General features: G+C 40.2%; 2 protein-coding genes across 3 annotated transcripts; both read right to left on the reverse strand.

The window, feature by feature from the left end:
• Nucleotides 1-750: 750 nt before the first annotated feature.
• On the reverse strand, nt 751-3,769 carry LOC136445656 (tripartite motif-containing protein 3-like). Its single transcript, XM_066443784.1, has one exon. It carries the CDS (start codon nt 3,307-3,309, stop codon nt 1,417-1,419), a length of 1,893 nt encoding a protein of 630 aa, XP_066299881.1. The 5' UTR covers nt 3,310-3,769; the 3' UTR covers nt 751-1,416.
• Nucleotides 3,770-4,584: 815 nt separating this feature from the next.
• On the reverse strand, nt 4,585-10,633 carry LOC136445658 (methionine aminopeptidase 1D, mitochondrial-like). Of its 2 annotated transcripts, XR_010757437.1 has the most exons (12): nt 10,569-10,633; nt 10,056-10,265; nt 9,555-9,695; nt 8,929-9,077; nt 8,684-8,726; nt 8,291-8,385; nt 7,935-8,003; nt 7,400-7,497; nt 6,976-7,023; nt 6,586-6,664; nt 4,857-5,745; nt 4,585-4,690 (listed from the first exon to the last, which is right to left on the reverse strand). XR_010757437.1 is itself a non-coding variant. In XM_066443789.1 (11 exons), exons 3-11 carry the CDS (start codon nt 9,612-9,614, stop codon nt 5,682-5,684), a joined length of 705 nt encoding a protein of 234 aa, XP_066299886.1. In that variant the 5' UTR covers nt 9,615-9,695; nt 10,056-10,265; nt 10,569-10,633; the 3' UTR covers nt 4,585-5,681. The 2 variants fall into 2 exon arrangements, 1 of the variants encoding a protein (XP_066299886.1); XM_066443789.1 differs by having other exon boundaries at nt 4,585-5,745.
• Nucleotides 10,634-11,501: the final 868 nt, after the last annotated feature.

Genomic DNA, 11,501 nt, shown 5'->3' on the forward strand with positions numbered 1-11,501 from the left:
TTTGTGGCACTTGTGTAATGCAAACTCCCTTCCATATTGTAATATGTATGATACTATGTTTTGGGGTAGGTGTTTGTTCAAGTGTATGTAACATAGTAAGATGAACCTGTAATAGTTCCTGAATGAAAAAAACAAACTTGTATCAATGACTTGACTAATTCCAATGTTCTTGCTCAGATATAGCCAATGCAAGTAGCACTGTAGATCTCAGCATATACTAATAACAACATATAATGCTTGTAGATTATCTTTGTTTACTTAAAGGTTAAGTGGATGTCATGTTTTGTATGTACATGTACATGTACTTGCTACATTGGATATTTTGTGAACATTTCTAACTTGATGATTGTGATGTTCTTGTCAATGTCAAATGTAGGGTCTGTACAACTTCTTTTATGTATCATGAAGAATCAGAATCTGATATGTTTGGTGTAGCAAAACTAAGATTCAGAAAAAAATGCTTGTAGTTTTACTATTTAATGCAAAGCATTTTTCACATGTTGAACTGTACATTGCTAAGTACAAGTAGAACAGTTATCATTGAAAATATATACTGAATACATGTGAATGTGTATGATATACATGTTGTATACCTGTGCTAAGTAAGTTGTGCACTGTACGATGTATGTAACAAAAATAGTCCTTCTCAGTTTTTGGCTATCTTCTCCTTTTGCAAGTGTGTAATTATATTTCACCCCTGCACCATAAGCTTTGCATCTTGTTACTTATTGAAACAATAACATTAGAATATTGAATCACCAAACCCATGGCTCCTGGTCTTTATTGGATCTTAGCTTTATCCAAGTCAGTCCTCTCAGTTTACCATTAAGCAAACTGAATTTCATAAAGTATTATCACAAATTTATGACAATCTTTTCCATTACAAGACAGTTTACCGGTAGTTCTGTATGTCACATCCTTTCCCAAGAATATCTTCAATTTGTACTGTTCTAAATCTATCATAAAATGAATGTAACCGGCCCTTATACTGTATGGCACCACAGGAAAGGCTAAGGGATTTCTTAAAATTGCATCAATCTATTTGTGGTCATAAGTACAGTCAGGATATTTTGTCATGAATATCATGACCTTTGGTCTTGACAAGAAATACATGTATACTTGACATACAGCAATGTTGTGCCCTAGGGAAAGGCACTTGACACGACTTTCCTCACTACACTCAGGTGTATAAACACTACAAGTTGCCCTCCCACACACTAAAGACAATATCAACAATATGGGCAATACAGTGAGGATCAACAATATTCATACAATCATGTCCTACAGCGTAAACTCATCAGTCAAAATGACATGCTTTGTTGACATATCCACCAAATTATTTCCTTATGAACTACAAAGTTTGTGAAATAAGTGAGACTGCAAATTGGTAAAGTTTGCTCATCATCAAACTAAGGTTCAGTAATTGGGAAAAATGTAGACTGAGTCCGCCCAATCAGTAGTCACTACCAGCTGTCCCTGAGGTGCCATGGCAACAGCACATGTGTGGCCCATGCCTGAAGTGACGTGTTTGAGGAATCTGCCTGTCTTGTCAAACATCTCAACACGTTTGTTTCCTGTGTCTGCCACAAAGATGTTACCTGCCCTGTCAGTACAGATACCACGGGGATCATTCAGCTTACCCTTTTTTTTACCACTTCCCTCACCTCCTAACTGGAACACAAATTGTCCATCCTCATTGTACACATAGATACAGTGATTAGCATAGTCTGACACAAGAATGTTCCCTTCCCCATCCACAGTGATGTACCATGGACGCTTCATTCCCTGCTGCTGACCCACAGTTCTCACTAGTGTCCCATCTGGCCTGAACACCAACACTTCACCACAATTGCCATCCGTTTGTGTGATGAGGATGTGGTTCCTTCTGGTGTTCACAGCAACTCCTCTGTCCCACTCTGCCCTCTGTAGGTCAAATGTCCTCAGCACCCTGTCTGGTTTGATGTACTGCACAGCAATCTCAGCATCGTTCATGTATGTCTTCCCCACCATCCACAGGTGCCCCTCCCCATCCAGGGCTACATCATTTGGTTTCACTTTCACATCTTCACCTGGCACAACTGTTGGGAACTGTCGGACAAATGTTCCCTGCAGGGTGAAGACTTGGATTCTGTAGTTGTCACTGTCTGCAACAAAGATCTCCCCTTCATCTGACACTGTAACACCGTGGGGACAATAAAACTCTCCTGTTTTAGATCCCCATCCACCAAATGTCACCCTCTTTTGTCGACGTCTTTGGTTACCATGGTTATGACCTGTGCCGCTTGCTGCATTATTACTAGCGGCAGAATCTGATATTGTTGGGATTGGTGACGTCACATGTCCCAATACTGGCACTGGGGAGTCTGTGGGGTGAAAGACAGCAGGCTGGGCTTGTACAGGAGTTGGTGCTGCTTTTCCTCTGTACTTTCCTACCACCTCTGTCAAAGTGGTTTGCGGACTGAAATACTCGACCCATCCCTGCTGTAGTTCTTGTTCTGCTCGATCACAGGCAGCAGACAGTTCACTGACATCTGCCAACACTTTATCCCTATCAGTCTGTATTCTGTCCAAGTTCTCGCTGTGATTTTGTTGTGATTCAGACAAGAGGTGGTCTTTTTGCTCTGTGAGTTTCTGCACCATTTGGATGTAGGTCTGAATGATGCTGCTGTCTCTCTGCTGTTTCTGTCCATCCAAGGTTTTCTCTTCTTCCCTCAGACTTCTAAGGAAGCTTAAGTAACTTTCCAGAATGTTCCTCCCCTCATTGATCAAGGTCTGGACTGGATTTGCAAGACTTGTGGTAGGATGTCCATCATGGCCTTCTTCACAACACTCAGTACAAACTGGCATGTTACACTGCTTACAGTAGAGCTTGACTTCCTCTGAGGGGTGAAATCCGCACCTGTTTCCAGACAGGGGTTGTTCCTTTATTTCCCCTGACAGTGTAGCCTGGTTTTGCAGACTCTCCAACATACTTGCTGCCATGATACTGTCTGGCAAACCTGCAACCCCCTGATGTCGCAGCCTGACTTTCTGACGACAGTTTGGGCACTGGATGTTTCTTCCCTTCCTTGCAAGGCCCTCTAGACAGTCCTGACAGAAGGTGTGCTGACAGGGCAGCACCTTGGGCCTGGTGAACAGCTCCAGGCAGATGCTGCAGGTCAGTTCTTCACGGATTTTTGTCCCCAAACTTAATGGTGCAGCCGCCATTTTTCCCCTTGAAATGACCTTGTGACCTGAGCCTTCCAAGTTTACAGTTCCGCTTGCCCACTCGTGCATGCAGGTGTTTGTCTGGGCTCTTTGTTTACACATATCAGGTTTTGCCTCACCTGACAAGGCAACAATGGTGTGAATGTACACAGAAATCAATGATTAACAATACATGTACTTGTAAAATGTTACTTTGAGCAGTGTGTTTTATAAAAATACAGGGTGGTAGGTGACAAACACAAGTAGATTGCTTGAAAAATATTACCGGTAGTCATGTGAAATCTTTAAATCAAATGTTGTAGGCTCTTCTTTGTATTTTTTTATTTCCACTGAGCTGATTAAACTACATTTAGCTCACATAGCTTACATGGGCATTTACAGAGAGCTCTTCATTCATAAGAAATACATGTACTGTAAATCCAGTTATTTTGTGGTCGGTAATTTTAGCGATTGGGGGGAAAAGGAGTAGTTCACAGCATTTAATTTTAACGGTGGGAACAAACATTGATGGCTGAGATGTTAGTAAGCAAACATTTGCAATGATGAAATAAAGTTACTGTTAACACTAGAAAGGCCGTCATTTGCCCCTGAGCAAATACAGCATGTTTAGCCATACTCCTCTCCATGCAAGAAGTGGGCTGTCCCAAAATAATACTTGGGCAAATCGAAATATTAACTGCATGTAGAAAGGCAACATTTGCGAGAGCATCATACTTCGCCAATCTCCCTCCCGATGCATAAATTGACTGTTCCAAAATCACCCGTGCAAAAAATTCTCTCTACAAGTTCTGCGAGATCCCAAGAGCTTCTTACTGCAAAGGCTTGCGTGTGTTCCTGCAATATGACCTCAGATGACCTAAATAGAACAGTGTTCTTTGGCCAGTAGCAAATGGAACTCGGGGATCCTTAGATAGAACATGGATTCCTTGGCCAGCAGCAAATAGAACATGGAACGGGGATACCACTTTTGGCCTGTTTTTGGTCTGAAAATGGGCCCAAAAGTCCCCAAAATGAAGCATTTTGAAGTGATGTACACCAGAAATGTGATTGAAGTCCTGTAGGGACATGTTCAAGGCACCCTTGTACCGAATTTCAGGTCACTTGCTTGCAATACCAGGGCACAGGAGCCCAAAATATAAAAATTGTCTAAAAATGCCCCAAAAAACCTCCATAAAAATGATTTTTAGGCTTGTTTCAAAACAATTAAAAAAGGGTCTGGGGGTATTTGCAATCTTTACCTACATGCCAAATTTCAGGTCGTTTGGCCCAAAAATGACGGAGTAGATTCCATTTGAAGATATGGCAGGAGAAGAAGAAGAAGAACGTGAACAAAAACAATATGTTGAGCCATACTGGGTATGGCTAAACATAATTAATCAAGAATTATAGTATTCTTTAGCAACTTATGGTAACTGTTTTTACAGCTAGCTGTGATCAATTAGTATTTCACCATAATCTTTAATCAGTGACTGAAGATGTATATCTGAAACATCTGACTCATTATGGAATTTAACCAGGTTCTTGATTTATTTTGTATCACATAATGTTCTACCTGGATGTCTGACGTTCATCCACAAATGCCTATAACTAAGTGTACTCCTGTATACCTTCCTTTTGTAATGGCATTCTTAATGGCACCTAAACATCACCCAATTGTTTATCAATAATGTTCCTGAGTGTATACTGATAAAACTTATGCGGTGAGGACTTCTACTCCTTCCTCTGTAACGACAACCATATTGGGATTTTTAAAATTAGAATCAATTTGTGTGTGGTTTTACGTACAGGCAGGATATTTTGTCATGAATATCATGACCTTTGGTCTTGACAAGAAATAAATGTATTTCCAGATATAAACCAAAAACCTTGAGAAAGGCACTTGACACGACTTTCCTCACTTTAATCAGGTAGAAATAAGTACTATTACCAAGGATCAGTTAGTGACATTCCTTGGATAGGACATTAAATGGAGGTCCCATATTTGAGGAGAGCTACACTGGCCCATATCAGTAGCTATCCAATAGCTAAATTAAAATTTCTATAGCCTAGCTGATGAATAACCATTTCTAATGTACATGGAAACTACATCTGGCAAGGGATAAGGTTCTTTTGTATTCAAAAGGCCCCCAGATACAATGCATAAGGCATACCAGTATCCCTACTATTAAACAATGCTATAACTTACATGTACGTGATACAAAATACATTAAGCAACTGGATGAATCTAAACGTTTCAAATAGCATCCATTGTCTTTCATCAGTGACTGAAAATGTATATCTGAAACATCTGACATCAGTTGCCTGATATATTTTATATTTCATAATACTCTACCTTCATCGACGAATGCCGTAACTAATGTACTCCTGTATACCTTCCTTTTGTGATGGAATTCTTTGATGCATAGATTTGTATACGCCTAAACATTCCCCAAGATTGTTTATCAGTAGCTTTCCTGAGGGTATATTGATAAAACCTAAGCGGTGAGGATTTCTACTCCCTTCTCTGTGATGACAACAGTGTGTTCAAATTGGGCAGACCTGAAGAACAAAGACGTTAAAAAGAGTTAACATTAATACAAAAAAGAATTGAACAAACGCATGCAGAAAAAAAGATTTACTGGCCTTAGTGCCAAGGAATCTTCTTTGACTTTATTTGGGATCCACAATTAGCACAATAGCTATTCTTCATGTGGTCCTTAACAAAACATACACATCAATACAACATGAAGCAATTACACTGTTCCGCAATACATTAACACAGGATAACATTAACACACGATAAAAAGTTTGAAGATAACAGAAGAATATATGGTTCATGCAACCAACTGTCTGGTTTCAGAGGTGTGACATGCGGTACAGGAATCTTCTCTTCTACAATGGACAAGCAAGGTATTTTTTGTAGAACTATCGAAGAGTACAACTTATTGTGAAAAAGAATGGTGAGGGCATCAAGCTTTAAACAACACTTGGAGTTACAATGTAGATTTGTAAAGGTACGTGTGACAGGTTGTTTGGTGTAACATGACCAGCTGCTACTATGGTGTGCCTGCAAAGCTGGTTTGTTACGCCGAGGGGCAGTTTTATACCGTCTGTACACTACAGATACAGAAGCTCCAACCTGGATTGTAAACAAAAGATGCTCACCGAAAATAACTTCATCAGGTTGGTAGAACATGGGATATTGAAGATTTCTTTTTCAAGGCCACTAAAATCTCAGTCATGTTTGGAATGGTGTTCTAGCTGCAAAAGCGCCAGCTACTTCGGCTACTTATAGCAGCGAGAAGCATCTAAACATAGACATCTAAACATAAGCAGGTGAGATTTTACTGGTTGTAAAAAAGAAATCTTCGATATCCAAAAAGATGCTGATCTACTCACCTGCCATTATCCACAGACACAGCCGTCCATCCGTCCTCCAGGATAGTTATCTGGTGCGACCCCTCCATGATTATGGGCTCTGAAAAATCAAAAGTTGGAATCACTGCTGATCATTCCTTTAAATAGAAGTCATTTTGTCTATGACCATTTTTTGTCTGCTGTCTGCAACTCCATTTCTACAGCCCTTGGGTAAAAAGACTCTGGCATAATCACTCACAGTAGGGAGATAGTAATATGTGTTCACCATACTCTTTCTGATAAGTGCTGAGTGTAGAGAAAGCAGCACTATGTACCATTGGTCTTTGGTATGACTCGGCTACTACATGCAAGGCAAGCACTCTGCCCACTACTCATAGTTATAGGCAATGTCTAAATGTGATGTTCTCTTACCGATAGTGAATGCCATGCCTGTCTCCATGGTGCCAGGTAGACTGTTTTCTGGAGAAAAATACAGAAAAAAATAAATACAGCAAATCACACTTTACCAAAGGCCTGTTTCTTGTTAACACCGCTGTGCAAGTCTTAAATGACTTAATGGGAGATCACAACTTATAACAGCAAACATATATACATATTGATATATAACAAACATCATTTTGTTATGATAGATTAAAACTTAATAACTACTTATATGTACAGGCATACTGTAGATTCATTTATTTTTGTGGGGGTTTTGCTTAGCAGCAGAAGGAGAAAAAAGTTTCTGTGATTTCATAGTTGAAACAATTTGTACAGTACATGTAGTAATACAAAACACATTTTTGCAGTCTAACCTCCTTGTGAAAACAAACACCCCAATCATATACACAGTCACCTATATGATTAATCTCTGGTGGACCATGGAAGAAGGCTCCTATGCCGTGTCCGATGAAATTTGGGCTCACGGTCAAACCCTCCTCTTTTACAACAGAGCTGAAAAATACCATAAAGGATCCACATTTTAGAACCCACCACACTTACAAGTATCAAAAAGAGTAGGGGTCCATCCCAGTGGAAGTGGATCAAACCTTACAGTCCTGTCTTACACAGCTTGTACAAAAATGTTGTGTCATGCCTAAACCCAGCAAAAGACAGCTTACTGGTTACCGGTATGTGAAATCCAACAACCATGAAATAAATCAATCGGTCAATCAATTATACTTCTTCAGAAAAGTAAAGAAAAGTGCCTTCTATTACATGTTCTGGAGGATGTTTGTACAAGAATCCTAGCAACACACTTTTATATCTGTATCTATATAGCCGGCATATAACAGCCATTCAGCGTAACACCAGCTTCACAAGCATGCGGCGCGGCAGCAGCTGGCTATATTACACTGAACAGCCTACGGTACACTTGTAGCTGTACATACCTGATCGTCCTGCCAATCTCGCAGAACTGTGTTCCTGGGCTGCAGATGGTGATGGCCTTGTCTCTGCACCTAGGATTGAAGTATTAGAGTTAAGATACAATTAACTATTATTTGCAGAGTTTCTCTTTTTGTGGTGTCCCCTCCACTGCAAATTCATGACACAGCATAATCATTTTGCATGTCTGCCTTCTACTTGTACCGGTACTTTGAACTGTTTCAACGGGAAATTGAAAACAACACAAAAACTCATTTTCATCTTGCCATGAAATACAATCGCCACACATATTATGTTTTAGCTACTGTGCAAGACTAGTCATTGTAAGATCACTATAATTGTAGATCTCAAACAAACAAACCTCCTTGCAACATCAACAAGAGTGCAACCAGCTTTGTCTACATTTCCCACCAAGAATGTCTCTGACGTGTCTCCATGGAAACCGTTATAGTACACCTGCAAGAAAGAAAAAAACAGAAAACCTTAGTTTGGTAATCTCCAAGCAGAGGTTGGGTAAAAAGATCGCAACATTTCTCTTGTTGCTCTGTTGAAAAGTTAAAGTGAATTTGTCTGATAGATGTTAAGTTTACAAAGTCAGAGAATGTAGCTTGTATACATCTATAAGATATTGACAGTGAACTTCCATTCGCTAAACAACTTCAAATGGACACTAGTTTACACATGGCTTTTTCAATATCTGTCTGGTTTAAGCTACAATTGAACAGACTGAAGTTGTAAAAAAAACATGACTTACTGTGACGTCTATGTTGATGATATCACCATTCTGTAAGGGTCGACTGAAAGGAATGAAATAAAAGGAAAAGACTGAACCTAACTGACAAAAAATGTTGCAAAAACAGGGGAAAAACATCAAGAATGAGCCGGATCCTTACATCTGCTTGGAGATTACTGGTTCGAGAACACTTTCAGTTTACTTCTCACTTTTCATTAATTGACAAACACTCTCCACTAGAAATAACAAAAAACAAATATACAAACCTGTCAGGTATTCCATGACAGGCCACGTTATTGACAGAAGTGCAGACAGACTTGGGGAAACCGCCGTAGTTCAGCGGGGAGGGGTACGCTCCGTGGCTGACAGTGCACTCGTGGACCAACCTGTCAATCTCATCCGTTGTCATGCCGACCTGAAATACCAAACAAGCACTGCTGAAGTTAATGTCAAGAATAATAGTTTGTACAACCAGAAATGGTATCTTTCAAGTTAGATGATGTGGGAAAAAGAAATAAATTTTAGCAGAATATGACCTTAGTGGGAAAAGTAAAAAGTCTGGGAACTAAATGTACCATCCACGATCCTGAATGATTGGTTAAGAAGGCCATTTCTAGAACCTCAAAACTCTAGCAATATATCAATTGATTCCTTCATTGATGATGATACATGTAACAGTCCTGTAAATTTAGTTATCTTTGTGGGAATTTGATTCCATGGTATGAGTCGCATTTCTAGAAAGGAGTTTTGCACTGTGTTTTACATTTGCGGTCGACATAATACTGTCTTTTACATAAAAACACATATTTGCCGTGTCATCATTTTGGGGCAGACAGGCACCGCGAAAATAAGACCACTACAAATATTTGAAGATCTAGTATGACTCATTCACCTGCAGACTCTGTCCTGCCAGTACTAGGACCTTCCTGGCCAGTTTTCCAGCTGCCCTCATCCCTTGTATCGTTTCCTCATCTTTTATCTCGATGTCTTCTCTCCATAGTGGGGCGATACCACTATCTGCATAGGGCGGTTTCTGTAAAAATTATTAGATTACTGATCATGATAATGTAAATGTAAATGATCTTTTTTTGCGCATAACAATTCCTTATCATAAAATCAATGTCAAAGCTTGAATGTTCGTCAGACATTTTAAATACTAACCCAGACTTCTTTAATCAAAATTTCCTTTTTCAACAACGTTGATATGGTATGGCGGCCTTAAAAAGGTATATAGGGAACCAAAGTTTCTTGAGAATACCTTGAGGTAATAAAAACTTCTTCTGCCAGTTGGATACGGTCTTTGCAACCGTTAGATCTGCTTGGAGATTAACCTTGAGGCTACAAAAGTCTTCAGCAAGTTGGTAGCCTCGAAATGAAAGAAGTCCTCACCCACCTGGACATGTCCGGGTACATCTCTGCGAGGCGAAACCTCCGCCGGTCGTACCACGTCCTACGACAACTTGGCCGGGCTCCTCCAGAAAAACGTCCTCCTCTGCAGACGACAACACGACCGACACCGGACCAACAGGCTCGCCAGCATAGACGGGCCCCCCAGCATAGCTAACCGTTTTCGTCAGCTTATTTCTGGACTTTCAAAACCTGTCTGTAAGACCAAGGAGGTTTGAATCGTAGTAAAACACATCGACAACAACTGTGATCTGTGCTAGTTTAGTCCATGCAGTTTTTAAAATTATAGAACGTGCCAACTTGCACGTAACTTGCTTGCCGTAACTCAAAAGTGGGGAGGGGGGTGCACATAAAATACGTTTTTTGCCACACAAACCTTACAGATACACTTTTATCAAAATTAAAAAAGAGGAAATTAATTTCGTCAACAACTTGTGAATATTATGACAGGCAAAATCGAAGAAATATGCGTTTAAACCGGTAAAAATGTGTGACATACTTTGCAACAGGTCACTTCAGCCGCCATGTTGTCCCCGACCTTTGACCTGCCCTCATACCCATGGCGGGAAAATCAAAATTATTGGAATCCTTCGAATGTTGCGTATCTGTTTGTTTATTTGTATTACATACCCGGTAAACCGCCTCATGAAGTGACACACCAGGTTTGTAATGAACAGTACAAGCTGCATATCTAGAAAAATTTGTTTGATCCACTCATACTGGGAAGGACCCTTGTGAGCAGTGAGTTAATTTCATCAAGGAGGTTCTTATTTCAACCTCCTTGATTTCATACATGCTCGAGGTGTGGCTCTCCTCAAACACAGGACCTCCATGTAACATTCTGTCTGAGGGTGTCCCTAACTGAAGCTAGGCACTCATTTTGACCTGAGTGAAGTGCAGAAATCTGTGTTATTAAAGTGTCTTTCTCAAGGGCACAACGTCAAAGGGGCATGTCAGGAGATTCAAACTCAGGACCTCTGGGCCAAACACCCTGCCAATACGCCACCTGATTGGTTAGCTACCGGGGTATTTCACTTTTGTGGATAATATTCGTGTTATCTCGCAGGTGATATTTGAACAAGAAACTAAGCTACCTGGCAGCAAGCTAAAAATACCCAAATCAAGGGGCCATTAGACCAGAAAGGATGGATACCAGACCAACTTCCATTTGTCATAGGTAATACTACAGTTACTACTAGTGGGTGATTCCCCTATCAAATATTTGTGACAACTTCCACGGCCACAGATTCCATATTAACATTCTTACTTTCGCCAAAAAAAAGGGTATGCTTTTGGTAGCATATCTGTTCGTGGTTTAGCAACTGAAGAAACTGGATTGCTATGAAATTTGGTATGAGGTTTAGGTTTGACCTACCAAAGACAGAAGTAAATTTTAGGCTCCCTGGCGACTTTCCTTTATACTGCAGCAGAA

Source organism: Branchiostoma lanceolatum, chromosome 12 (genome assembly GCF_035083965.1).
Source record: "Branchiostoma lanceolatum isolate klBraLanc5 chromosome 12, klBraLanc5.hap2, whole genome shotgun sequence".
Taxonomy (NCBI): Eukaryota; Metazoa; Chordata; class Leptocardii; order Amphioxiformes; family Branchiostomatidae; genus Branchiostoma; species Branchiostoma lanceolatum.